The following is a 27,904-nucleotide window of genomic DNA, read 5'->3' on the forward strand; positions in this document are numbered from 1 at the left end:
TATAGAATGACAAATACTTTCCCCCAAAAATCAAAACTTCGAAGTTGATGCTTATGGAAGACCCACCACTTAAAACAAAATCACAAAATCTTAAAAACAAAGAGCTGGGCAAAGAATTTATCAAGAAGTGAAAAGAAAAAAGAATGAAGAAAGAAAACAAAGGTGATAATACTAGTTTCCGACAAGGTAGAATTCAAGATAGAGGGCATGAAATAGAACAAATCTTATCATATTATGTTGACAGAAAATAAAGTCCACAATGAAAGAATAGTGGTTATGCGTCATTGTGCTCCAAATTATATAGAATCAAATAGATAAAACAAACAAACAAACAAACAAACAAACAAAAACTAGTAAAAACTAAAAGAATGTGAGAAAAGCATAATAGTTGGGGGAGATAGCATAACACCTCTCTCAAGTTTTCACTGATGAAGTAGACTAAAAATCAAACATACAATTATATATATTATATATATGTAATATATATAATATATATATGTATCTTTCAGAAATTTATAACTCAACACCTTAAAACAGGGAATTCTTTTTTCCCCAATCATTCATACAGTGCTTACTAAATTGAGTATACTCAATGGAGCAACACATTTAATAGGAGTCATGGTTCTAAAGACCAGTGGGTAAGGTGAAAATTCTGTATAGACAAAACTACTCTTGACAATCCATTAAGTCACCCATAAAGAATAATGTGGAATTACATCATTTATCCACAAATGTCACAGCTAGGTTTTCCTCCAGCACTGGAACAGATCACTGTTGCTTTGGGTGAGAACCGGAAAAGTACAGTAGCCCCCACCCCATTATCCACGGTTTTGCTTTCTGTGGTTTCAGTTACCTGCGGTCAACCATGGGAATAATTCATAAGTTTTAAATTGTGCACTGTGCTGAGTAGCATGGTTAAATATCACACTGTCCCACTCCATCCCACCCAGGACGTGAACCATCCCTTTGTCCAGTGGATCCACATTGTATATGCTACCCCTTAGTCACTTAATAGCCGTCTTAGTTATCAGATTGACTGTCATTGAATCGCAGTGCTCAGGTTCAAGTAACCCTTATTTTACTTAATACTACTACTTTGGTCCCAAAGCACAAAGTACTGATGCTGGCAATTCGTATATGCCAAGGAGCAGCCATAAAGTACTTCCTTTAAGTAAAAATGTACGTATGTATAGGAAAAAGCATAGTATACAGTTGGCCGTCCATATCTGTGGATTCTACCAACAATAGATCAAAAACATTTCTTAAAATTCCAGAAAGTTTATCTGTAAACAATACAGTATAATAACTATTGACATAGTATTTACATTTTATTAGGTATTATAAGTAATCTAGAGATGATTTAAAGTACAAAGGAGGACGTGCATAGGCTATATGCAGATAGTATGCACATCCAAGGATTTTGGTATCTGCAGCGGTTCCTGGAACGAATCCCGGGTGAATACTGAGGGACCAATTTGTATAGGGTTTGGAACTATCTGCAGTTTCAAGCATCCACTGGTGGTCTTGGAACGTAACCCCCACAGATAAAGAGAGACTACCAGGAGGCACAAAAATATGTACCTTCAAACACGGTGGTCACAAATGTAGAACGAGAAGCCATTTGTGCTCAAGCTCGGTCCAGGGCATATGCCCAGGAAGAGCAAGGGCAAGTGAAGTCACCTGTATGATTTTATATTTGTATGTATTTTAGACCATGCATACGTACTTGAATTTGCCTGTCTTACAAATAAGTTTGGTATGGCTCAGAGGTGATATTAAAAATATTTAACAACCCGGACTAACCAAATTAAAATGGGCAGTGTTCTGAGAACCAGAAAAGGTTCAGAAAGAGTCTGATAGGCTAGACATGAACCCTTTGTTGCTGACTTATTGGGAGATCTAGAGATCCTAGGGAGGGACCCAGTCAGCCAAGGTGGCAGGACAGGGGGAACTTAGGAGATCCAAGTAGCAGGTACTTTCCAAATGGCACAGAATGATTTTACTCTTTTAACAATCAGTACAGATAAACCAATACAGAACAGTGGAATATCAGCCTTGCTGTAACTCATGCTATTCTGCACACATACTCAATGAAGTCCAACAAAGAGAAACTGCCCATGCAATAATGCCAAATCACAGCAAAACCATCCCACACCACATACAATAAATCAAGTTTAACAATATACCATTGAACAACAACAACAAAACAACCCCTTAAAAAATCACATAGCAGTCTTCTAAGTAATTATTAATTCTCAGAAAAGATCATAACTAAAAAGACAAAATTTCTAGGAAATAAAAGGTAAGAATCCTATTTTCAAAACTGACTGATACTGTTTTCAGAGACAAATTTAAAGCTTTAAATACTTTGATTATTAATGAACATAAATAAACCAAGAACTCTACTGAGGAAACATTTGTAAAAGACCTAATAAAACTTAGGGCAGGGCAAAAGAAAAAATAAAGCTAAATAAGGATACTAATAAACTTAAAAATAGAAAAATGGGAATTTTAAGAGCTGGTCTTTGGAGTGGGTAGAATTCACAATAGCAAGACTCTGAAATCTATTTAGAAACTGAAATTGAGAGTAAATCAAGAGGTGAAATAGTTCTTGTAGAAAAGATGCTTCAAACCATAAGAAAATCCAATATATAATTCTCAGCTAATAAATTTGAAAATATATAAAAATTGTTTTATTAGGAAATATTAAATTCATAAAATTAAACTAAAAAGGCACTAAGCCTGAATTATCTCATCAAAAATTTACAGGACAAGTTGGTTTTGCTGATGAGTTTATGTGATATAAGGACTTTTTTTTAAATAGAAAGCTACCAATTCTTTTAAACTAGTATAATCCTGTTACCTAACCTCAAATAAATAGCTGAAAAAAGAAAACTACTTCTTATGAAAAAGTAAAAATCCCAAATAAAACATTAACAAATCAGTTCAGCAGTTTATTAAATGATTTATCTTCTATAGATACCATGGGTTTATCCCCAGAAGGCAAAAATGATTTCAGTATATCACAACTGTATCAATATATCACTTAATACTTAATAACCTAATATGAAATGAGGAGGACCTATATGAAAACATCTATGAAATTTTACCAAAAGATAAAAAGATTTAAAGACATGGAGAGCTGTTTTGTGTTCTTAAGTGGAAAGATAGAACGTTGGAAAGGTAACAACTCTTCTTAAAGTAATTGATAAATTTAACATAATCCCAAAGGGTGACACAAAAGGAAAGAGAAAAGCCAAGCAATGGGATAGGAGCCGAAGAACTTGAACAGACGTGTGTAACACTCGATGTGAAGTTGTGTGCATTGCCACAATACAAACCCCATCTTTGTCTCCACTCATCTGTTAAGTGTGTTATACTCACACACACACAAAAGTCTGCGTGTCTGTGTGTTTATGATTGTATCTAGGCGTCTATCATGTACCTGTAGGTCTGTCTGTGTGACGAATTTGTTGTCATTCTTATTTTTAATTGATGTAAAAGTCTGAGCTGAAAATCTAGGTGGACACCAAGCTGAACAGAGACCACGCAGGCAGGAGTAAGCCAGGGAGTGTCTGAATTAAATGACGTTAAATCAAAACCTCAGCCAGCGCTCAGTGTAGGACGTTAACCATGAGAATGTGAGTGTCCTAAGAATTCACAGGGGAAACCTGGAGGAGGGCATTTGAATTCCACAGGGAGGGATAGAAAAGTCAATCTTATCTGGGAAATGTTGACAGTGGCTATCTCTGGGTGGTGATGGTTTATACACACAGAATAAAAAGATAAACATTTTTTTAAAAATGGAACTCTTGGGAAGGAAAGCAAGCAGCTTGTGCTGCGCACACCAAGCCTTGGGTTTATACTAGTGCCTCTCCTCTTGGTCATGTGTCCTAACGCCTGTGTCTGCAGGTGCCCTGCACCGGGCTGGGTCTGTCTCAGAAGAGCTCACACGGCACTGGACAGCCAGGGGCTTAGCCCAGCCCAGCAGCCATGTGGCCTGCCTCCCGGGTCTGCCACACAATACTCATGAAATACAGGCCCATACACAGCTTCCTAATCTCCTGTGCCTCAGACTGGGCGTTTGTAAAATGGACATAACAAAACGAACCCCTGAGTATTTCACTGAGGGCAGATAAACGTACAGTTCTACATTCATATGAAAAAAATCTTTTGTGTATTTTATGAATGATGTGTTAAGAGTGGGGCAAATAGTGGAATAGTCCACAAACAGCCATCATGATAATGATGACAATTTATGATTCCCTGAAGCTATGAGACCCATGTAGAGGAAATGGGATTCAGCTCCCTGGAAAATCATCACAATAGCCCCTCTGCTGGTGTCATCTTGCCTGCAAACCTATCACGGGGGAAAAACTAACAAGAAATGAAGACCAAAGAGTGAGCCAATGAATACTGCCCAGCACAATACTAGTGCAGTAGGACAAGGCTCCTTTTAAATTTTTATCTCACACCCTGTTTGGCCCTTTTCCCTATGTAGTGAGAGCCCAGAGGAGCAACACAAACATGGGTAAGAAATGAGCTCCGTCAGCATAAATGTTTCTGAAAAGTCAGAAGTGCATTCCTGCTAAGTCCTGGCACTCCGGGCTGCATTGCTGAAGCTTCCATTCTGTTACATCTTCAAATGGACTTGACTTCTAGGAGGGTCCATGAAGTGTGAATTTGAGGTTTCTCTAATGATGAAATCTGACTCCATTTAAGGAGGAGACACTTTCATAGTCTAAGGTAACAACTGGAAAACAAGATTACCACGTGCTCTACAAACTTAAGTCCAGAATCCCCCGGACTCAGAACTTGAAAATATGACTGATCAGCCAGAACCTTAGGTTTCAAACAGAATTTTTGATACTCTTAATTTTGGCTCCTGAAGGAATTAAAAACTAGGTTAAATTGATTTTAGTGCTTAGATTATAATGTAGAATGTACTCAAAAAAAGCCAAATTTTGCTCTTTTCTGTGTGCTTGAAATGAAAACCTGATTGCTGATTCTGTGTGGTTAATTTCAAAATTTTAATGTTTGAAAGGGAACAACACTCAAATGTCAACTTAGAAGGAACTGCACACCTTCAGCTGACTCCCCAAGCACCTACAGAATTTCAGGTTTGTAGGCAGTAAGTCTCACAGAGGAACTGGATGGTGTTTACTCTCTAATTCAAGCATATATTAATGTCAACGCAGTAACTGTTCCTCCACCTAAAAGCCTGCTTCATAGCAAACAAGCTTCCCCATAACACCTATAAAAGTCAATGTTACAAAGTTTATGACTAAATGTGCATCCCCTTTACTCATGAGAAGAGTCTCTCAAACCTTCAATTACCTTACCAGCCTTTACATACAGGCGTGATTCTCTGGTTTCCAGTCTACAGCATATGAAAGAAACAAGCCAGCTTTCCATGCCTCATATTTCAGTTTCAAAACCTGTACTTCTAATCACTATTGACTTAACCAGTAATTCCTCATACAGAATACGCGTCTGTTAGGCCCAGCCTACAACTTGCGTCAGCTGTTCCCCAACATGCTTTTGTTTAAGCAAAGGCATCCTTTTATCAAATGAAATATTATGTAGAAGAAAAGTCCCTCCCTGTCAGTAGCTTTGAAGCCAAACGGGCATCTCCTTGGAATCCCCAGAGCTCTATAAAGCAAGTATGAAAACCACTGGCCTACAGTCTTATGGAAGATTGGTAGAAAACTCAGGCACATTCTGGGAATTAATTTGGATACAAATACTAAAAGGTAACAAGCTGAGGACACTGGCTCTCAGGTTTGGACATGTCACATGGCCACTGTGAAAGCAAAGGAGGCCATTGGGGTTGGGCTGAGGGAGGGCATGGTTGGCTGCAGCCCTCACCTTACTCAACTCAGTCAACCGTGGCTCTGAAGGTTTAGAGGGAAGATGGTGAAGCGAGGAGCGAAAGACACAGAGCCAGAAGCATACGATGTTTTGAAAAATGCCCTTTGACAGCAGGCATTCTTGGACATTCCCAACTATTTTTTATTTCATGACCCTAAAAACAAGCCATAACTTTTCTTTATTAACGAATAATAATAGCGCATATGACATTCTAGCAAATATTAGCAAATAATGTGTATATGACATTCTAACTACATTTCTGATATTTACCCTCTTCCCTCACACTTCCCTGAATCCTCTCTCTACATACCTCAGGATTAAGCCTAAATGATGAGAGGAAAATATGTGTTTCAGGCATTTCTGGATCATAATATGGCAGCATCCGAAGAACTGGATTAGCTCTGTGACTTTACTTTCCATGGGGTCCCTTCAGATATTTAAACTGAACAACCAAACCTCTATCTGTCTGTCTGTCTATCTATCATTAAGAACCATGTTTAGTTAAGGCTGGTAGCTGAATTTTTAAAAATGTTTTTCTGTGTATCCGAATTTTTCTACATGAACATAAATTATTTTTGTAATCAGAAGAATACACATTTTCAGGAAGTTAAAGCACACAACTGCCATAATTTGAAATAACTACCCAGAGTAGTTTTTATTCCCAACTTTAAAAATCAACTGAATACTGTGAAAGAAACATTTCTCACTGTCTCTCCAGATCTTATTTCAATAGGCCATCTGAATGTCCCAATAAAAATGCCCAAGGAAGATATCGTCTCTGGAATCTCTTTAATTTTTCCTAGTAATACTGCATTAATTAATATCTTGATAGTCAAAAACATTTTGTGTACCCAAATTAGACAGCAGTCCTGATAAATGTAGATCCTGTTATATTTTTTTATCCTGTTAGGTGATAACAATTTAAGAATAAAAATAGGGCCGGCCCAGTGGTTCAGACGGTTGGAGCTCCATGCTCCTAACTCTGAAGGCTGCCAGTTCGATTCCCCCATGGGTCAGTGGGCTCTCAACCACAAGGTTGCCGGTTCAACTCCTTGAGTCCCGCAAGGGATGGTGGGCTCTGCCCCCTGCAACTAAGATTGAACACGGTACCTTGAGCTGAGCTGCCGCTGAGCTCACGGATGGCTCAGTTGGTTGGAGCGTGTCCTCTCAACCACAAGGTTGCCAGTTCGACTCCCGCAAGGGATGGTGGGGTGTGCCCCCTGCAACTAGCAACGGCAACTGGACCTGGAGCTGAGCTGCGCCCCCCACAACTAAGACTGAAAAGACAACTTGAAGCTGAACGGAACCCTCCACAACTAGGATCGAAAGGACAACTTGACTTGGAAAAAAGTCCTGGAAGTACACACTGTTCCCCAATAAAGCCCTGTTCCCCTTCCCCAATAAAATCTTTAAAATAAAAAAAAAGAATAAAAATAATCATCAAAAAAGTATCTCTAAAAACCACAAAAATAACATATTTTAATGGTCTTTTTAGGACATTCAGAATATAAATTATTTAAAATTGTTTCTCCTTATTATGATATCCTTTTTTTAAACACCAGATCAGATTTATGCAAACACAGTGAGAAGTGAGAAATGGTTAGAAAGGAACATTTTTACTCTTGTTAACATTTGATATATATCCTTTTTCCCCCCTAGATATATATACAAAGAAGCTGCAGAAACCTACATAGCACATAGTTTTTTCCTAGGCTAAAGCCAAATATAATTTCATATCCTGAATTTTTACTTAATCTTATCATAACATTTAAAATCTTATTATAACATTTTACTTTACGCTGTCAAATTTCTGTCTAAAAAGCTACAGTGTATGAGTGCACATTTCACCAACCCCAACCATGTATTATCAAGTATTCTCACTTGTTTTTTTAATCATTGCTGGTTTGATATAGAAAAATAATATCTTGTTTTGATTTGATTTTTATGTAGAGGGTGAACTTTTTCACATGCTTCTTAACTACTTGTATTTCCTCCTTTTGTGAATTATTTGTTCCTCTCTTTTTCTACTGATGTTTTGATATTTTTCTATCAATATCAATGAGCTTCTTTTATGAATATACTTTAATCTCATATATGCTATATTTGTTGCAAGTATTTTTCTCATTTGTTCTTTGCCTTTTAATTTTGCTTATTATTGGATTAACAGTTTAAATATTTATGTAGCTAACTATAATGATTTTTATTGGTTTCTTTGTTTTTAAACTTAAAAAAATCCTTCTCTATATAAAAAGTCAATAAATATTCACTTGCATCTTCTTCTTTAGAAGGCTTGAATTTTTAGAGTTAGTCTTTAATTCATTTGGAATTTATTTTGGTGTTTGGTAACACATGTGCTTTTTAAACAATTATTTTTTTCCACAGAGAAAACTAATTTTCCTTTCCCCACTGATTTGTATCCTTTATAGGAGATTAAAATTTTATAGAAACTTGGGTCTGGTTCTGGCCTTTCTAGTCGAGACTCTTGGACTGTACCCCACTGTTACTATAGAATTGTACTCTGCCTTATAATCTAGTAAAGCTAGTCCCAAAACATTACTCTTTCATCCCAGAAATTTTCTTAGCTATTCTTCCTGCTTATTCTTCAAGGTAAAACTCAGAATTATTTGTTACGTTGCAAAAACAATGTCTTTGGGAATTTTCATGAGAATTATTAGGGAGAGATGGTTAGAACTTAGTGTGATAAAAATTATAAAACCTTGCTGTGAAATATATAAGAAAACTACAATAATTAGAATTACATATCATTTTGTGGAGGAAAGTATTACCAAGATGTCTCTTTCCCCAAAATCATCAGTTTAGTGCAAACCTATTCATTTATTGAATCTCTAGTATGGCTCGGGCCCGGGCTACTAGTGTCAGAAAACTGCAGAAACTGTGGATCATGCATTTAAGATGAGAAAATACTTATTCTGCCAGGAACAACTAGCAGAGGCCGTGAGAGGGAGTGGTAACTCATCTGGGACCTTGTACTTCTTTATTGCTTATTCCAAAATATGGAGAAAGTATTTTTCTGAGTGAATATTTGGATAAGCCTCTTGGAGTAGGGAAGAGAGGGTAAAGTAAAAAACGCCCAAAATCCATACTTGAGTAGTAGTCCAGGGCTCGTGCTAAGATTCCAGAGGAGGGGGCTTGGCTAAGGAGCTGGCCTTTGTTTTGCAGAGTGGGGGTGAAAGTGGAATTGCCTGGACTAGTGGAGGCAGTAGGAGAAAAGGAGGAAAAATGAGGAGGCTGGGAGCTGGAGAGGAACTTAGCCAGAGGAGCAGAGAGATGTCTACTCGTGAATTTAAGTTTTGCACAGTGTACAACACACATTGTCTTCTCCTTTGACCGACTAAAACCTCTTTGTTGCTCACTAACATTACGAAGTGGAGTCGTTTAACGTTTGTCTGGCATCTCCGAGTGCTAGGTCTTGCTTCTGAATGGATGTGGGTGAGAAGAGGCCTGCTTAGGGCACCAGTACAATCTGGGCGACACAGCACAGTGCTGGAAGCAGAAATCCCTCCACCCACTAGCCCCAATCTAGCTAATCTGGCTGCACCCAGGGCTTTCATCCCTCCATGCTTCCTTCTCTACCGTCTGATCTGATCAGTGCAACCTGATTGCCTCAGACTGAATCCGTTTCTCTCTCCTGGGCTTGTCCTGACTTCTATGGAAACTTTATTCCCTTGTATAAACAGTCTATCCTCATTATTTGTTGATTCCATGTCTGAGAATTTGCCTAGAGTTTATTTATAAGCTCAAAATCGATACTCATGATAGCTTCCCGGTCATTTGAACACATGCAGAGCAGAGAAAACCCTGAGTCCTCAGATGCTATCGTGTTTTCCCAAAACTAAGATGGGGTTTTATACTGTATTTCCCTGAAAATAACACTGGGTCTTATATTAATTTTTGTTCCGAAAGATGCATTAGGGCGTATTTTCAGGCGATGTCTTCTTTATTCACGTACAACAATCTACATTTATTCAAATACAGTCATGTCATCTTCTTCTGGAACATCGTCCTAACATACTAAATGCGTCGGTCTGGCTGACAATCTTAACTAAGGGTTATTTTTGGGGTAGGTCTTATTTTTGGGGAAACACGGTAGGTTACCAACTGAAGTGAAATAAGGTATCCCTCATACTGTAAACCAGTGTTTCTTTTGTGGTATAGTTAGTGCCACTTTTTCACATTTTTGTGTTTTTGGTGGCAATTTCACCATTTAAAGTGCCCCCCAAGCATAGTGTTGAATTGCTATCTAATCTTCCTAAGCACAAGGATGCTGCAATGTGCCTTAGGAGAAAACACGTGTGTTAGGTAAGTTTTGTTCAGGCAGGAGTTACAGTGCTGATGAAGCAGCCACAGATATTACATGATTTGTCTTTAAATAGAAACACGCACAAAACTGGGTCATGTATTGATCGCTTAAAAAAAATGTTGCAACATTTAGGAATCTCACACTGTGATAGAACATGACTATGAATAACAAGAGGTTACTGTATGTCTGTCTGCAACTCACACCCCAACAGCAGCTTCTTAGCAGCAACAACTTTATTTTATTCATCATGATAAACGCTGACCCAGTTCTGGGCACAGAGTAGGAGCTTAAAAACTACTCATAGAAGAGATGGGTTGGGAAGGAATGAGATATGTTTAAACGGGATAAGTGGAAAAGAATAACATTTACACAGATTCTTGGAGATGGGCTCTTAGGATCAATACCTCTAGGGCAGGGGTGTCCAAACTTTTTTCAATGTTTTTCACCAAGGGCCATATGTGGTAAAATACACAAACAGCCGGGCCACTCACTCGAGGTGAAGTACATATTGCCTCACCTGGTTTATTTAAGTAAACTAAATATATTTTTGGAATTTGCTGCAGGCCAATTAACAATGGATTGCGGGCCGCAGTTTGGACACCCCTGCTCTAGGGCATAGGGAGACATAAGAAATGATAGTGATAGCTAATATTTATTGAGCGTTTTTATGAACCTGTACTTTGCTAAGCATTTGATCTGTTTATATCATGTAATCCTCACAACACGTTAGTGTGGGTAATATTATCCCCATTCTACAAGGAGGTGAAATGACTTGCCCAAGGTCTCACAGCTATCACACTGTAGAGTGGGGCTCCAGCTGCCCCCATAGCCTATGATTATAACCACCTGGTTAAGGTGAAAAGGGAGGCTTGGTTATAAGCTGTGTGCTCCATCACAAAGTGATCCCTAGGAGAGGAAAAGAGGGCCTGTAACAGAAGTTCGCCTGAGTCACTGGCTCTCCCCAGCCTTTATGGGAAAAGAGTGATGCAATTAATGGTGATTTTCACACACCCCCCCCCATTGGCAACAACACTGTTTTTTGTTTGATTCCAGAAGCAGCTGGCTGAATTCATGTATTACTCACATTGGAATCACACTTTGCTGATGGCTGCCATACTCGAGTCACTCGGTGGTCAGGGCTGTGTCTGTCTAGCTAGGCCTGTTAGGAGATTACTACAGGTCTCTGACTGTGGTGACTGTGGCTGAGCTTCTGCAGCTGTTGCATGTTTCTGGCTCCAGTTCCACACCTCTTGGCAGAAAGTTTGTGTGAAACGCACTGATGATTCTGGGTGTGAGCTACACAGGGGGAGGGGGCTGGCAGGGCCAGGCAGCACAAAGGAAGCCCATGCTTTCAGGGCCTTATGTCTGTGGCAATTATGCACTTCTAAGAGAAAGAAAGGAATTCGTAAATGAGTAATTTGGGGGCTCTTCAGAAGGTTACTCCTTTGAGCCCTTCTGCTGGTGGAGAATGGCTGATGCTGGGCCAATTCACGAAGTCCCATAGCCACTCTGGTCACAAAGACCCCCAATATCCTCCATCATGCCCTGAGAGTGATGGTTGAGTGGATAAAAATAGTAACAATATTAACATTTACTTAGTGTTGTCTAAATTTAAGCATTTTTCTAAATGATTTACATGAATGAACTGATTTAATCCCCCATTTCCCCCGCACCCTGAAAAACCCAAGAGGAAGGTGTTATTATGGTGCGTATTTGACAGATGAAACCAACTAACTTGCACCACAGCACAAACCAGTAGTGGTTGTATTAGCTTGAATTCTTGGCCCCAACTCTTCAATCCTCCTTGTATCCATATACTTGCTTTGGTCTCATCATGGGCAGACTGTACTTCCCAGCCCTTGAAATTTGGACATGACCCACAGCTTAGGGAATGATAGCATGCCAGACTTTAAGAAGCCTCACTTGTTTATTTGTTTCTACTTAGCCCTCTGGTGTTTCTAACATCACCATGAGAACAACACACTGTGGGTAACCTGCTGAGCCAAGAAGGGGGAGGTCATGTGAGCAGAGTCACCCAGACCACCCACATACCTGCAGCAAGAAGCAGAGCTGCCCCAGCTGCTATAGCCTGAAGCAGAACCACCTAAATGTGCTCAGCATAGATCAGCCAAACCCGAATGACCCAAAGGCATGTGAGTGATAACAAACATTGGCTTAGCTCCTGAGTTAGGGGAGTACTTTGTTACACAGCCATAGCTAACCGATACAATGATGAAGCTGGAATGCAAGCCCTGGCCGTCTGACTATACAGTATGTGAATTAATCTCTAATTTACATTGCCTTCTATATTATCTAGTAATGTGAAGAAACTTAGCCTCTGATGAACTTGAGCTAAGTGCTGAACTCCCTGGACCTCATTGTCAGCATCTGTAAAATGAGCAGGTTGAATCAAATCAGCATTTCTGAGGTATGAAACATTAGCTCCACATATTTTTAGAAAAAGAATTCCGTGATTCTTCTGGCATTAGTATTCTGTGAAGACACTTCGGAAACACTGGACTAGATAATATTTTAAGTCTTCAACAGTTATTCTAAGTAACAGCGCAAAACATCTACCTCCATTACCATGTGTTTGTGAAACTAAAATAATTCCCTAATTTGGGGACCATGCCCAGGAGAAGGGGAGAGTATCTGTGATGGAAGAGGTCTTTTCCTACTTCCTTCAAACTTCTGCATATCTTCCTAGGACCTTGATCCAGACATGGCAGAGAGGACCTCACTCCTTCACCTACCAGATCTCCCTAGAATCAAGCTCACAGAAAAGCACATGGATGCAGGAACCTGCCAACACATGGGGCATCTCTCAGAAAGGCATCTCTGCTTACCTACTCCACTTAGTTCTCAACCTCAGTCCTCTCCTCCCACTTAGTTCTCAACCATTTGGCTTAGTTCTCAGCCCTGCCCATCCACTAAAAATGCTTTGCAACAGCACCCAGTAGCCACATTCTCTAGTCCCTTTCCTTATACTACTCCGCCTCTGCAATTTTTGATATAGTTAAAATTCCCTCCTCCTTTAGCTTGTCTCTTGAATGCCTTCAGTTTCGTCTTCCTCTACCCATATCACCCCCACTGTCCTCTTCTTGGGCACTGTCATTCCCTCACACAGCTTCATTCTGCATCCTAACATCTCCCAGAAGTGTCTCTGTCCACTCAGCGCATCTTAAATCAAATTACCTTCTTCCCAACCTGTCTTCCCAGCTTTATCCCCTGCTTTATTCCGTGTACCCTAGAGTTTTGCCACACAGAATGACTGCACGACTGTTTCTTAAACTCTTTATTCCTCATTTTCCACGTTTCCCTCTGCCTAGAACGCCTCTACTCATAACTCCCACCCCTGATTTTTCACAAAGCATAATCCTAATCATCCTTCTCAAATGTCACCTCCTGGCGAGACCCATGCTCTCTTCAAGGATTACTCACCCCAGCTCCCATGTTCCCAGCTGTCCTCTAATAAGCATTATAACTAAATACATGTCAGTCTGTATTAGAGCAGAACTTCTCACCCACCAGACTACAAGCCACTTGAGGTCAGGTCCCTCTCTTAACCATCTTTGTAACCCCAATGCCGAGCAGATCCCCGGTACATAGACAGGGCTCCGTCAATGTTAGCCTGAATGAATGACCATAACTGACCCACTCATTCCTCCCCTGGTGGGCATTGCCCACTGGTTTTCTGGCTTGCTGCTGGACCTTTTTTGAGGGATGCCCAAGGGATAAATGAGCTCTTGTCTGTAATTTATTAACAAATGCCCTCTTTGCAGATTTCCCAGGAGAAGCAAGATTAGAGTCCAAGAGAGTCATTTGAGACAGGTTGATCATGAGACCCTCTTTCACTTTGTTCATGTCACTAGGAGAATATTAATTATGTGCCCAAATTACTTTTCTATTTTTTATTTGAACACAGGCACATGCACACACATGCATGTGCATACACATGTACACAACCACACACACACACATGAGCTCTTAAAAGAACTCACTCAGTCACAGCAGGGTCTCCCAAACTGCATGAATTTATACACTACTTTCATGATTCTTGCTGAGCCTACATGCTACTTGTATAACTATTCTATTAACCATTCTCTTTAAATTAGCTTGTCTTTTTGCCTTAGCCTCATATTAAGCCAAATATTCATAAAATTACATGAGTGATATGATACATAGACACACATATCTATATCTACATACTAATAAATATTATAACTAAAATGATGCTTTCAAGCACCAAGTAAAATCATCTTTCAGGCCAGCAGTAGTGTATGTAGCACACGCAGGCAAGCTATCAGTCAGCACATTTCATCTAATGGAAGACCATTTATTAAAGCATTTCTCTGCCAGCCAGGATACTGTGTCTGGTGCTGAGAATATTGAAATGCCAAAGGAAGCTCACAGCCTCACAGGTAAAACCAACAAGTAAACTGTAACTTGTAATTTAATGTTCTAAGTACCACGAAGCAGCAAGCACAAAGGTGCCTGTATCTGACACCTCTTGGGCACCAGTGCAAATCGTCCCCATCCCAGCTCAGCTGCAGGGGCCACTTCTGTGCAGGCCTCCGCCAGCTGTGAGCCAGACCCAACTGTATCTCACTTCCTCCCCTGGGACTTTCTCTGGCATGACAGCACAGGACCCCAGCAGTAACTCACTAGCTCCTTCCATCTACATAACTCCCGAACAAAGCGGGAGTATAGCAACAGATGAATGCCTCTCCTGTTCCTTCACAGGTGAACAGTTCTGCGTCTCACTTCTGAAGGCCTCTGAGAAAGTCTGCAGCACCAGGCATCTGTAGCAGTGGCCAGCACGATAATGCACCTGGCACAGTTCTGGTCACCTGGTCCACTGTTCTTGCTCCCTGGGATCGCTTACCAGACAATCTCCCTGCACATATGTCTTTGCCTCAGGTGGAATCCAGGGCCCTCATCCATGGGAGGAGGTTAAGGAAGACTTCTCGGAAGAAACAACACCTGAGATAAACCTCGAAGCATGAATAAGTCAGAAAGTCAGACAGGTGAAGAAGAGAACGTGAGGTGGACATTCCGGGCAGAAGAAACAGCATCCACAAAGGTCAGGAGGCTTGAATGTGTCCCAAACTGCAAAGAGCCAGGAATGACTGAAATACACCTCCAGCATAGTATGAGGGACGGAGAATTCAAAACGCCTGGGGAGGTAAGCAAAGACTGGCTCCTGAAAAGGTGCTGACCACAACCAACTACCATCTCCACCCTGTTCTGTGATTCTCCATTGGTAGCAGTGAATAGTAAAGAGCTGGGTGTTTAAATCAACCCTGGAAGATTAGAAAGTGTGTCCTAGAATGAAGAGGTGCTGGACACAAGAGGAATGTAGAGTAAGAGGAGGAGGAATTAGAGGAAAGATGGTGATGAAATGGGCATGAAGCTATTCTCTCTCTCTCTCTCTCTCTCTCTCTCTCTCAATCCAGAATGGATCCAAAAATCTAATAATGAGTTTAGGCAGAAGTGAGGCACATTCCACTTGGAATTGAAAATTCCACAGTGAATTGCCAGGAGCAAGGAATTCGGTTTGGGATAAATGAAGTGGCCACCAACAGAAGACAAATCATCTGTTCAATCCGACCAGAGAAAAGAGGAAATTGGGGGCTGGCAGGAGAAAAGTAGGGAGCACCATCTTGCCAGCTGGTAGAGCCACAGGAAGGAATTCCCCCATGTGACACTCTAGATTTTTCACAAAAGTCCAAGGATGCAGAACTCTAAGCTTTTCTCTCCTTGTCCCGGAGACAAGGCCATGCTTAGTGTACCAATGTTGAGTTTCACCACGGGAAGATGGGGAGTTCCACCTGGCATGACATCAAGGCACCGGCCCTCATGGATGGAGATGTGCTTTGAAAGGACTGGTATGAGGCCGCATCACAGTTTCCAGCTTTGTTTATAAGCAAACAATTAAGACCATCTGATTTTATTGAGTGGTTGTCATGTACCAACACTAAGTACTTTTAAGTAGTAGCTTTTTAAAGGTCTTCCCCAAACCACATGATTACATACTGTTATCAGCCTAGTTTTCCAGGAACCAGCCTGACGTGACCAGGAAACACTAGTTAGAAGATAGCACAGTGAAGTATTTGAAAGAGCCCAGAATTTGGGTTCAGTTTCAGTCTCAGCTTAACTCTGGTCTCCATCATTTCCTCCTGAGACCATGGGGTCACTTTCAAGAGACGAAAACCAACTCAAAACAGTACAAGCAAGTTAGAGTGACTGGATCCCATAATTGGAAGGTACAGGATGGGTTTCTGATCTAAAACCACAGGACCCAGTGCTAAAATAATATCAGAGGGCCCGCCTTGGTTCTGTTCTCTCTGTTATTGTTCTCATGCTCTCCTACCCAAGACCGGCTTCCTTCAAGCATCCAGGTAAGATGGCAGCTTCAGGTGTAGTGTCCTCACTGAACAAAGAACACATCTTGCTCATACATTCCCAGAGAAATTGTCTAACTGACCCCGGGGGTCACTCATTCTCCATCTGAACCAATGGCTATTGTCAGATGGGTGCTCAGTGGTTGGCAGGCCTATAAAATCACATAGAGGGAAATCATGGCAGCTCTTGAAAAATGGGGATGTTAGACAGTCCAAAATAATGCATGTCTACTACGTTGTAACATAGGGCAACTCCCTTAACCTTTGTGAGCCTCTTTCACCATCTATTAAAAAAATGATAATAATAGCTAATGTGTCAGGCTGTTGGGAGATACAAAAAAGTCATATTAAACACTTGGTAAACAGAGGTATTCACCTAGGGTAGACTTTTTTTTTTTTTATTGCTGATACTATTACTGTTTTGTGATTGTTTTTGACAGAGGGATCGGAATTTGAAGCCCATCCCAGATTCCCAGATGTCTAAAGCACTCCTGTCTCCCAGGGTGGAGTCCCCTTGGCTCTGCTGCCAGACGCCTTGCACAACCCAAGCCCTCTGTGCCAAGGTTAAGCTGGTTCACCATCCGACGGCCCCGCAGAGCAGTGAGTGCCTCCCCAGCCCGAGCAATGTCAATACTGCCTTCCTGACTCCGCCTATTGTATCTGGAGGAAAGTGGCCGAGCATTGTCTTCCAGCGCTCCCCGCAGGAAGCATGATATCACCCTCTAACAAAAGCGGGAAAGCTGACAGATCTACTGACATGGGTGTGACCACTGCACACACCTCACTGGTCAAGCCCTGGGCAAGGGTCTGTAACAAGCAGAGAGCAAACAGCAGCCACACACGGTGCCCCTCAACAGGCTGCGTGATGGGATCCTTTGGCCAGTCTTTACATTTTCTCCCTCTCTTTGTTACAACCATGCCACGTTAGACACAGCATCACGAGGCAGTGGGAATGCACTCCCTCTAATCAACACATGTGTTGTAAACTGTCAGGACTCTGTCCATCTGGCAGACCCACTTTCCCACACCTGTCTCTGCAGCCTTTAGGAAGGACCACAGGGAGAAAGATAGTCAGATTCCTGAAGGGACAAAAGGGGGCAGTGAGGGGGGAGGTATAAAAAAGCAGGTGTGGTTCAATCTAAAAAACATTCTGCACGTGTGATGTGAGTTAAGGAATAGTCTGGCCAGACTGGTGGGAATTGGGTTATCAGTTTTAAATTCCAGAAATAAGGGAGGCAACTTTAGACATTCCCTTTCCTGAAGGCTGGGAGTGATGCCAGCCGATCCTCTGACATCCCTTCCAGGTTGGGTTCCTAATGCTATCAGTGCAGCTGGCTCTTTGCCCCAGCCAGGCCCTGAGGCTGTCAGTCTGCTGCCCTCATCTTAAAACTCTGCTGTCCCTTTCTTAAAACTCTCTCCTTCCTTAGCTACCACAGCACCAATTCTCTAAAATCTCGGGAAAGGCATCTGATTGGATTTGCTTCTCCTACCAATTCCCTTGGCTATTACCTTTCTCTCTTCCTTTCACTTAAAACTTAGCATACATTCACACCCATGGCTTCACTTGCCATAAAACCAAAGAGTTCTGTCTCAATCCCTTGCCCAATCCCCTTCTGAGCTTTAGACCTAGAGATGCAAATTTTGCTAACTATTCCCCTTTACATGGAACCTCAAAAATCAACATGTACAGAATACTTGCTCCATCTCAGCTCATCTCCATCCAGTTCCATCTGCCATGTTTCAGCACACTGAATGGCACTCCCAGTACCCAAACCAGAATTCTGGAGCAACGTTAATTCTCCCCCATCTCTCTCAACTTCCCATAAGCAACCAATCACCAACCCCTACAGTGTCACCACCTAAACACTTTCAATCCCTCTCTACATACAGGCTTTCCTGCATGAAGTATTGGGAAGCCAAACTGGTCCAGGTCTACAGTGTCTAGCATGTCAATCCATCCTCTACACTATTATCAGAGCGAATTTTCCAAGACATAAATCAGACATGGTAGAACAAACACCATGCTAAATTTCAACATGTACAGCATGAAGTACAAGATACTGAAAATGGCCTACCTGGCCCTTCCCAGTCTGACCCCAACCTTAATTCTCCATCTCCAACCTACATTTCAGCCTCACTCAACTTCTGCGAGTGTTCTCTCTCCCTCTAATGGATAGTTCTTTCTTCCCTTTCCCTTTTTATCTTCTTAGTTTTAAAATCATTTTTGGCTATGAGTAACTCATAATTATAATTGGTAATAATTTTTGGCAGTATTCATTACTATTAGGAGTTCTTGCAAAGTGAGAAAAATCAAACCTACAAATTATTTTAAAATACTACTAATTTATACTAAACTTAGCAATTAAAAAAGTTGACATAGGTTTTTAGACATTTAACTAAATATTTATGTAATTTACATTTTAAAGTTTCATTTTCTTTTTTATTGGAGCCAATAAAAATTTTGTAGCTCTTGGAAAGATAGATTTTATATATACCCCTCTTATATCATTTATCACATCATATAATTCATATGCCTTTATTCATCTTTTCTAGTAAAATGTGAGTTTAACAAGGGGAAAAAATGACTCATTCTTTTTTACATTCCTGGCATCCAGTACAGTACTTAGCACAAAGCAAGTCCTCAGTATGTCTTCATTAACTGAAATAGGTGAATGAATCAATGAATGAATGATAGGCAGGCAATAACTCAATAAATGGCTATTGAATAAAACATATGCATATCTTTTGGGTAGTATTCAACAATTGTACAATATCTAATATTAGGTAAAGTCCTGGTTAAACCCACTTTCATAAGTCTATCTTTTTTGTTTCACACCTAAGGAAGGATTTTCTTTTGACCTTATCTACATCAAATATTTAACATAAGGCAGCCTTTTAAGATATGAGTGAATACTACTTGCAATATATATGAAATTGCTTTATTGTTGGTACAATTATTATTATTATTATTATTTCAATGTGGCTATAACCCTTTCTACAACATTCCTTCTTTCAGGTATGCTGTAGCATACCAGCATTTCTCACGATGGCATATGAAACTCCAATAAAATTACTGAACATCAAATACATGCACTATGGAGAATAACAAAGAAATAGTCTCTGTTGTCAAGGATGTTAGAGGCTAATTCAGCTACATCTATGTGCCCAAAGCTCAAAGACACAGCCCGTGTGGTAAGGGAACTCAGAAGTAGGGAAAGAGCATCATCAGGAAGACTTGGCCTGGGCAAGTGGAGTTGATTTGTGTTTGCAGAGTAAATACAGAAAATGTCATTTCCAAACAGATGGAACAGCATGAACAAGAAAGAGCCAAGAGGAAGAATGCATCGATTGTGGAGATGGGCCTGGCTGAAGTAGAAGGGGCATGAGCGGGGATGAAAGGATAGGTGAGGCAACGCATTGGATAGTAGGCCAACTGTTCTGGCTTGTCAACTGGGGAGTGACCAGCACAAAACGTGAGGAACTGGACTACGTGGAGGTCCCTTTAGAAAGAGCCTGCTTCTATGAGTGGCAATGGCTCCCCTACACCCTGCAAAAGATGTGATCCGTCTTGAACTAGCACTAGGTACATAGCAACACTTCCTTTTGGATTACACTAGCTTCCTTTATTGAGAGAGTTCTTACTGGTTAAACACTTTACATGCGTTATCACACGATGCCTATCACGACTCTGGGAAATAGACATTCTCATCATAAAAGATGAGAAAACTGTGGCTTAGATAAATCAAGTCACTTGTCCATGGCCATGGAATCTGGGCCTAACCCAGGTCTGTAACGTCACCATCCATTCTCTTACTCCTTCTCCTGCCTTCTCAGGGAGCTCTGCCTCAGTCCCACTGAGCAGTGGCTTCAAAAGGAAGTCACCATGTGCATGTGCTTTTTTTCCTCAAAAGGCGTCTGGAGTTCAAATTCAGTGTAAAATGACTACATGTGGGTCCACATTCAGAAAACACACCCAGTTTGGTTGCATGGGAAAGACATTGAACCCTTATCTACCTGTTAAGTGATCAGTGAGGAGCTGCAGACAGACAGTGAAATGACAAGGGTGTGAAAGGCAGGGCAGTAAGCACCACCCTCCAAGAGCTCCCTTCACTTTCCTAATAGATGACCACCCAGCCTGGGCCTGAACGCTCTCCAGTGTGGGACCTCACTCCTCATGGGGGAGTGGATCCAATTTTCAGAAGGTTTTCCTAAGTAAAGCCAAACTCGGTCTTTGTGCAACTCCCTCCACCCCTGGATCCTAGATCTGGGGAAATACAATGTCACTCTATGATGTCTTCTATATGGAAACCCTTAAAAACACTGCTATTAGTTTCTTTTCTCCTGGCTCAACATTCCCATGTGACATGATTTCTAAAGCACTTAACTTCTTTCTTCCCTACTGTGTTTGCTGTCAAATTTCTCAGTGTTTTCAGTGTTCAGTGGAAATGCTCTGAACAGTAGAGTGAAATGATTACTATTTCTAATTTGGGCCTTATGCTTCTACTAATGCAAACTGTTTCAGCTTGTGCATTACCTTTTTAGCAAGCAGAGCATGTGTTGGCTCCTATGAATTTTGCATGTCACCAAAACTTGGTGATATTTGGTGACACTAGAACTTTTAACTAACCAGGTTTCTCTTACACTGAACAAACATAACTTATTTATTGAATTCAATTGCATAACTTGACACTTATCTATTTTGAAATGGTATCCTTCGGGTTGGGTCCACCCTTCCAGCCTAGAGAAATCTATTTGAATCCTGATTCTGTGTTCTAACCAATTACCCATCTACAGGGAATAAGCAGGTGACACAATCTCTCTCTCTCTCTCTCTCTCTCTCTCTCTCTCTCTCACACACACACACACACACACACATCTTTTTAGGAGTAGGGCCCCAGGAGACGAATTGATAACGTGAGACAAATTCGGCGCTCACCCATCTTCATGCCCTAATGGACATAGCATAGTCTTCTGAGATGGATTTGGAAGAGTTCTGTCCTACTGGAGGAATGTCTTAAAAGAACTAGGCTCTTACAGGAAGCTCTCCAGGGTAGGGCAGAAAAGGAAATGCAGAAACTTCCCAACAACTGCAATGCTTAGGAGGGAGCATCTGTGAAGAAAGCAAAACTCCTCTCCGAACATAATTCCCAGGTGTGTCTCTGATCTCAGCTTCCAGACCTCCACCCTTGATTAGTCAGACTTGCTACTATCCTTCCAAAACCAGCCCTAATGAGGTTCCTTCTGGAATCATCTTCCTGACCTAATACAGGCATACCTTGTTTTATAGCACTTTGCTTTGTTGCACGTCACAGATGTTGCATTTTTTACAAATTGAAAGCAAAACCCTCCACCAGCAAAAAAAAGTATGACTCACTTTATTGTGGTGGTCTGGAACGGAACCTGCCATATCTCTGAGGAAAGCCTAAATGGGATTTCTTCTGCCATCCCAGACAACATATCCACTACCTCTGAATCCAGGTTTTTATTTAAAATGCCAAATGAGACAGGAAAGAGAAATGAAGGCACGCTGATAGACTTCCCATTGGATCAGTGTTGATCATATAGGACATACTATGAGAAAGCAGAGTGATTTTGTTTTTCTGTACATACAACTCTTTATAAAAGAGCAGCCTGGTTTAGTGATGATGGAGAGATAAGGAAAAGCTGGTATGTTTCTTGCAACTTGTTTGTAACCTGAAATTGGCCATGATTCTTAATTGGGAAGAGAACTACCAGAATCTAGGTCGGTTTGAGGGAAGTCTTCTGAAAACTACATACCTCTTTCAACCCTCTTATGGGTTGACGTCTGCCACCCAAAGCCACCTTTGTTGAGGCAAATATGACATATTTTTCAGTTCTATTTGTTCACATGAAAAAGGAATGGGAAACAACCAACTGACTAGAGAGATAAACCCATAAGCCTTATGTAAGTCCCATGCTCCATTACTATTGTCTACCGGTGGAGTTTGGTTTAAAGAATGGGCTTCCATGCCTGGAGACGTGATCGTGGTGGATCCTTGCTATGGCACTTACCAAACACTGGGTATCCGCATCCATGGAGGCTTAGACTGGGAATGTAAGTTAGGATTCAACACAACAAACCTACCCCAGAAACCAGCCTTGTTAGTGTCACCCTCTCTTTTGAACAGGAACATGAAACCCCTCTCCCTGGGCTTCTCCCTGCTGAAATAAGTGTTGGGTTTTCAGAGAACTAAGGTCTAAACGTGGAGCAACTCTTTTGGCCACATAACCTTTTTTGTTTGATTTTGTGTTTTTGTTTTGTTTGTGTGTTTGATTTTATGACAGCTTTTCTAAGTTATAATGGTCAATTTTGGGAAGAGAGGAATGAATTAAAACAGTTATGCATGTATTATTTAAACCTAAAAAGTATCTCAGAACAACTATTAATATAAAGCCCTGGGCTTTGATTACTATAATCCCTGGTTTAGAATCAATTCCAGATTTCATGGCATTGATAAATATGTTACACAGGAAAAAAAGCAAAACAAAATGGAATCATGATGATTATTTCATTTAAAGATGCATATTATTGGGGGGGGACAATATTATTTCTATATCAATATAAACACTTTCTACATAACTATTGAAACCATTTCTGATAATCTTTCATTTTCAGCGATTTTTATTACATATTCTTAGTCTTAAAAATATTATTAAAACCTCAATAAAATTGGTTGTTGAAAGCAAACTGAAGAGCTATAAACAAATTACATAGAATTCTGTTATTTTATGGGATTTGTTTTTGACTAAGATTTCAAACATATACAAAAATATAAAAATAATATATCAAATACGTGTGTATATTTTGATCAAATTCTATTAATGTAATATAGCCCGCACCATTAAGTTCAATAAATTTTCCCCATTTCTAATATCAATTCTATTTCCATTACAATCACTAGAATGCTTTCAAACTGAAGGGGAGAGATTGATGGTGATTAGAGTTATGATTTGCACTCCAGGGTTTGATACCACTTTCAGCCAGTGGCCCATAGAGTAAGTAAACTAGAGAGGCATGCCACTATTTAGAGAATCTGAGCAGCAGACACTAAATCTCAACACATTCAAGCCAACCATTCCTTGACTCTGCAACAGGTCTCCATACTGTCCTGCACCCAGTGATCTGGGTAACTGCCTAAACTTTCATTTCATTGGGCCAAATACAGCAGATGAATTACTATATGCCAAATGTTTTCAATAAAAATAATGATATAGCTTTAACCTCCCTGGCCCCAACTATAAGAAAAAAACAATAAACCTATTTTGACTAATTTGACTGCTTTGATTAAAATAGTACACAGCCACGAAATCTATAGAAAAGACTTTTAGCTCTCATTTAAAAATGACAATCTGTACACTGCCTTAAGTGGGCCCCCATAATTCTCAGCATAAATTTCAGTGTTTAAAAAATTATTTAAGATTTTCTTTGAAGCAGGTAAAACCAGGTTTCTTGTTCTTTTTCAAAATAAGGAAATAATCCCAGACGAGGAGCAGTAAAATAATGCACCATACATAGTAAGTGAATCTCTTCAAATAAAGTGAGATTATCAGTCCTCATAGAGTGCATGGCAACACGGGGCAATTATGCAGAAGAGAAACTAGAAAATTTAGTCCATGCCACAAAGACTTTGCATTGCAGTCCTTACATAGATTAAATGGAGCGTTATATATTAAATAAACAGTGCCTAAGCCACAGCTGCTTCTTGTTAACCAGCGCTAAGAAATAGTGGAGAGAGCCCAGAATCACTAAGTCTGTTTAAAAAAATAAAAAATAAAAAATACTAAATCAAAAAAACTAAAGCCACATCTTACCAGAAAGGAGCAAGCTGACTCCGTAGAGAACTAAGCCGGCTAAAGAGTCCATACTTCCCCAAATCTCTCCATCCAGTTTCCGCAGATGTGCATGAGGTCCCAAGGATCCTTTCAAACACCCAGAGGTTTGTGACTTTCCATTCTCATGTTCTACTAGGTCTTGTTTACAAGTCAGAGGCAAGAAGGAACAGCACAGAAGCAGGCTGTAACAGTCTCATTTCTGTCTGAGCACAGGGAGTTTTAAGTTCCTTTTTCCTGTTTCCTTTGTAGATTAGGATGGGAAAGGCTGTATCTTAAAGGCATTCGGTATCAGCAAGGCTGGGAGCACTGCAAACCCTCTCCATCTTGCAATTCATCAAAAACACTTATCTGTGGCTGGTGCTTCTGCCGCTTTTGCTGCTCTTGGAGGGGTAAAGGAATTTCTGTTGGAAGTGTGGGTCCTGGTCAGCATTTTCAGAAACAATAGGGGTATCCTCTCGTAGGCGGGAAACAGAATAACAAGCCCTCCACCTATGTATGGTATGCGGTGATGCCCGGCCCTCCTCAGCCCGCTAACGGCTCTCCAGGGTCCACTCGCGATCCCTGACAGAAGGGGCTTCTGGGTGTGGGCAGCAGTGTGGGCTTTTGTTTTCTCCTTTTTAACCCACGTGGTTGGAATTGGGAAAAGAAGTTTTCGTGATGAGAGAACGCAATCCAGAGGGCAATTAATTTGGGTAATTACCAGTGAGGTCACTGATCAGTGTGGCCACAGAGACCAGAGTCCAAAATTGTCAGCATGTTTTCTTTCACACAGATGGTTTATTTGTTGGCCAACCGCCAAAACATACCCATGCTACTGGCTATCGCTTTAATTTTTATTAATAATTCATCTAAAGGTGATCTCATTTCTTAAAGGACTTGTCATAGAAAGACTAGTAATGAGAGGGATTTTGTGGTTATTGGCCACAGTTGTGTCAGAAGCAAATTATATGCAGAATTTTCTAAATAACCTGTGTGAACATCAAAGCTAAGGGATTAGATTGGGCCATAAGTATTTCTCAGTAAGAACAGAGAGAGTACACAGGCCAAGGGAAACTAGCCATTGGAGTAACCATACATAAAATGAGATCAGAGACGCTTAATTTACCCACATGATGATTTCTCCATAACGCGAATTATGACTTGAGAATAGAGTCAATACTCTGTTAATCGCCCAGCCTTCATGCCTGAGGAAAGAATTACCTGCTCCTGCCTGTCAGACGCACCACAGGAAAGGTAGATGCCGCTAGTCTTGCCTAATTTCTGTCCCAGGTTTTATCACATCAGCAATGATCTTAAGAACCAATTGATGGTTCCAGTCAGCTGGAGGAGAAAAAGCTCAGGCTCAGTTTTCAAGCAGAGCTCGGTTCAAATACTGACTTGGCCACAACTGTGGCCTGAGACAAAATACTTAATCTCTTTGAGTCTCAGTTCAACAGCTGTAAAATGGAACTAATATCTCCTTCATAGGGTTGTTATGAGAATTAAATGAGGGTTTAAAAATACAAAGAAACATCTGGCACTGTGCCTAATTCACAGAGTTCATTTTCTTGGTCTTTTTTTCTTAATAACTTTTCATTTTTCAATTGCAGATTACATACAATATTGTATTAGTTTCAGGTGTACAACATAGTGATTATACATTTATACAACTCATGAAGTGATCACCCCGATAAATCTAGTACCCACCTGGCATCACACAGAGTTATTATAATATCATTGACTATGTTCCTTATGCTATATCCTACATCCCCATGACTATTTTGTAACTACCAGTTTGTACTTATTAATCCCTTCCCCCTTTTCACTCATCTTCCCAACCCCCCTCCCATCTGGCAACCATCAGAATGTTCTCTGGATCTGCGTTTATTTCTGTTTTTCTGTTGTTGTTTATTTTGTTCTTTAAATTCCACACGTAAGTGAAATCATATGGTGTTTGTCTTCCTCTTACTCCACTCAGCACAGTACCCTCAAGGCCCCGCTCTGCCGTGGTCTGCCTGAGAGGCCGTGGACAAGTCATTTCCCATCTCTAGGCCCCAGTGTGCTCAACTGTAAAATGAAGGATTTAGACTGGATGTGACTAATTTCCCTTCTGATTGTAACACCTCACAAGTCTCAATGACTAAACTGTCCAATTCTTAGCATCTCCACATTTTATTCCGAGGTCATTCATGGGGGCAGTTCGAAGAAGATACTAGCTTTGTATCTCTGTCGCTGTGAAAGCCTGGGAGAGTCACAAACATGCTTTAAGAACATGGTGGCTGAGACTGTGAGGTCTACTGGCCCCAGGCCATATGGAGCAGCAATGGAAGGCCTTGGAAATAAACAAACTCCAGGGCACCTGCGTCCCCAGGCACAGCTTCCTCTGTTTGTGCTTGATGTCCACACTAGGACGTCATCATGGCTCACACTCCCTCCTGTTGGCTAGTTCTCGTGGGCTGAAGATGCTGCTTCCTTTTCTGGGCTGCCTCCCTCTGTTCTGCAGAAAAACAGCTCAGTGCCATCCTTCCCCATCATCCAGAAAGATCTACCCTTGCCCAGAATTGTTAGACAAGTTACTGCTCCCTCCCTTATCCAGAATGAATGACTCGGTTTTATTCTTTCTGTAATCCAGAAATGTTGCTCAGTTTATTTTTGTACTCTCTGAAAGAGCTTTGTATTTTAATCTCATCTTCCATTTAATCCTTTCCACTGTTATCCAGAATATTGACTCCATCACATAAATACCGCTGGATTTCCTGAGCCTATGATTATACAGTTAGTCAAAAGGCTGAGCAACGTCTCTCTGGAACATCTGAATCTTTAGCATGTAATTTCCAGGTATGAAATGAAGAAAACTTGTGGGCAAGAGTGCCCCGACGTGCTCTGCTCCAGCTTTCTGACCCACGGATCTCAGAACATGGAGAAACAAGCAAGGCACAATAATATGAATTTCATGCCCTGGGGGGCCAAGAGGTCAGCATCGCTGACTGGCAATAGGCTGGGAGGTGCAAAACTGGATGGCATGCCAGGGTTTCCAAGGGAAGGGAGAGGCCACTTCCACGTCTGGTAGGACTTTCCCAGTACATAACATGTTAAGGAAATACCACATACTTGGACATGGCCAAAACCCTTCTTTAGAAAGCTGGCTGTGGCCATCATCAGGGCACCTCCATTTCCTAACGAGCCTTGTTGGGGGCCGGCTGGATCAGTTCTCTACCCTCTGCTGCTCCATCCACCTCGTAAGGTTGAAGCGCTCTTCCCATACTTGCCTGATTAACTCCCAGTTATCGTCTAGGTCTCAATCTAAGAAATGTCTTCCCTGGCCATTGAATTCAAATTAGGTCCCCCCTGTTATTCTCTCACAGCACCCTGTTCTTTTATGTCATTGTATTGCTCACAAGTGGTAATCACACGAATCTGACAAGTTCGTGAACTTGTTGCAACGATGTTGCTAACTTTTTTGCTATCAGAGGGA

The 27,904-nt window shown here is 40.9% G+C and overlaps 1 protein-coding gene across 2 annotated transcripts in view; it reads right to left on the minus strand.

Moving 5' to 3' along the window:
• The window catches only part of TEK (TEK receptor tyrosine kinase), a 98,003-nt gene extending 73,179 nt beyond the window's left edge, over positions 1-24,824 (minus strand). The window contains exon 1 of one of the 2 annotated variants that reach the window (XM_019736283.2): positions 24,430-24,824. In XM_019736283.2, the coding sequence (XP_019591842.2) occupies positions 24,430-24,481 (52 nt within the window). In that variant the 5' untranslated portion in view covers positions 24,482-24,824. The remainder of the gene's footprint in view (positions 1-24,429) is intronic. The other variant, XM_019736284.2, reaches the window with a different exon arrangement.
• Between the last annotated feature and the right edge of the window lie 3,080 nt (positions 24,825-27,904).

The sequence above is a fragment of the Rhinolophus sinicus genome, linkage group LG04 (assembly GCF_036562045.2).
Source record: "Rhinolophus sinicus isolate RSC01 linkage group LG04, ASM3656204v1, whole genome shotgun sequence".
Taxonomy (NCBI): domain Eukaryota; kingdom Metazoa; phylum Chordata; class Mammalia; order Chiroptera; family Rhinolophidae; genus Rhinolophus; species Rhinolophus sinicus.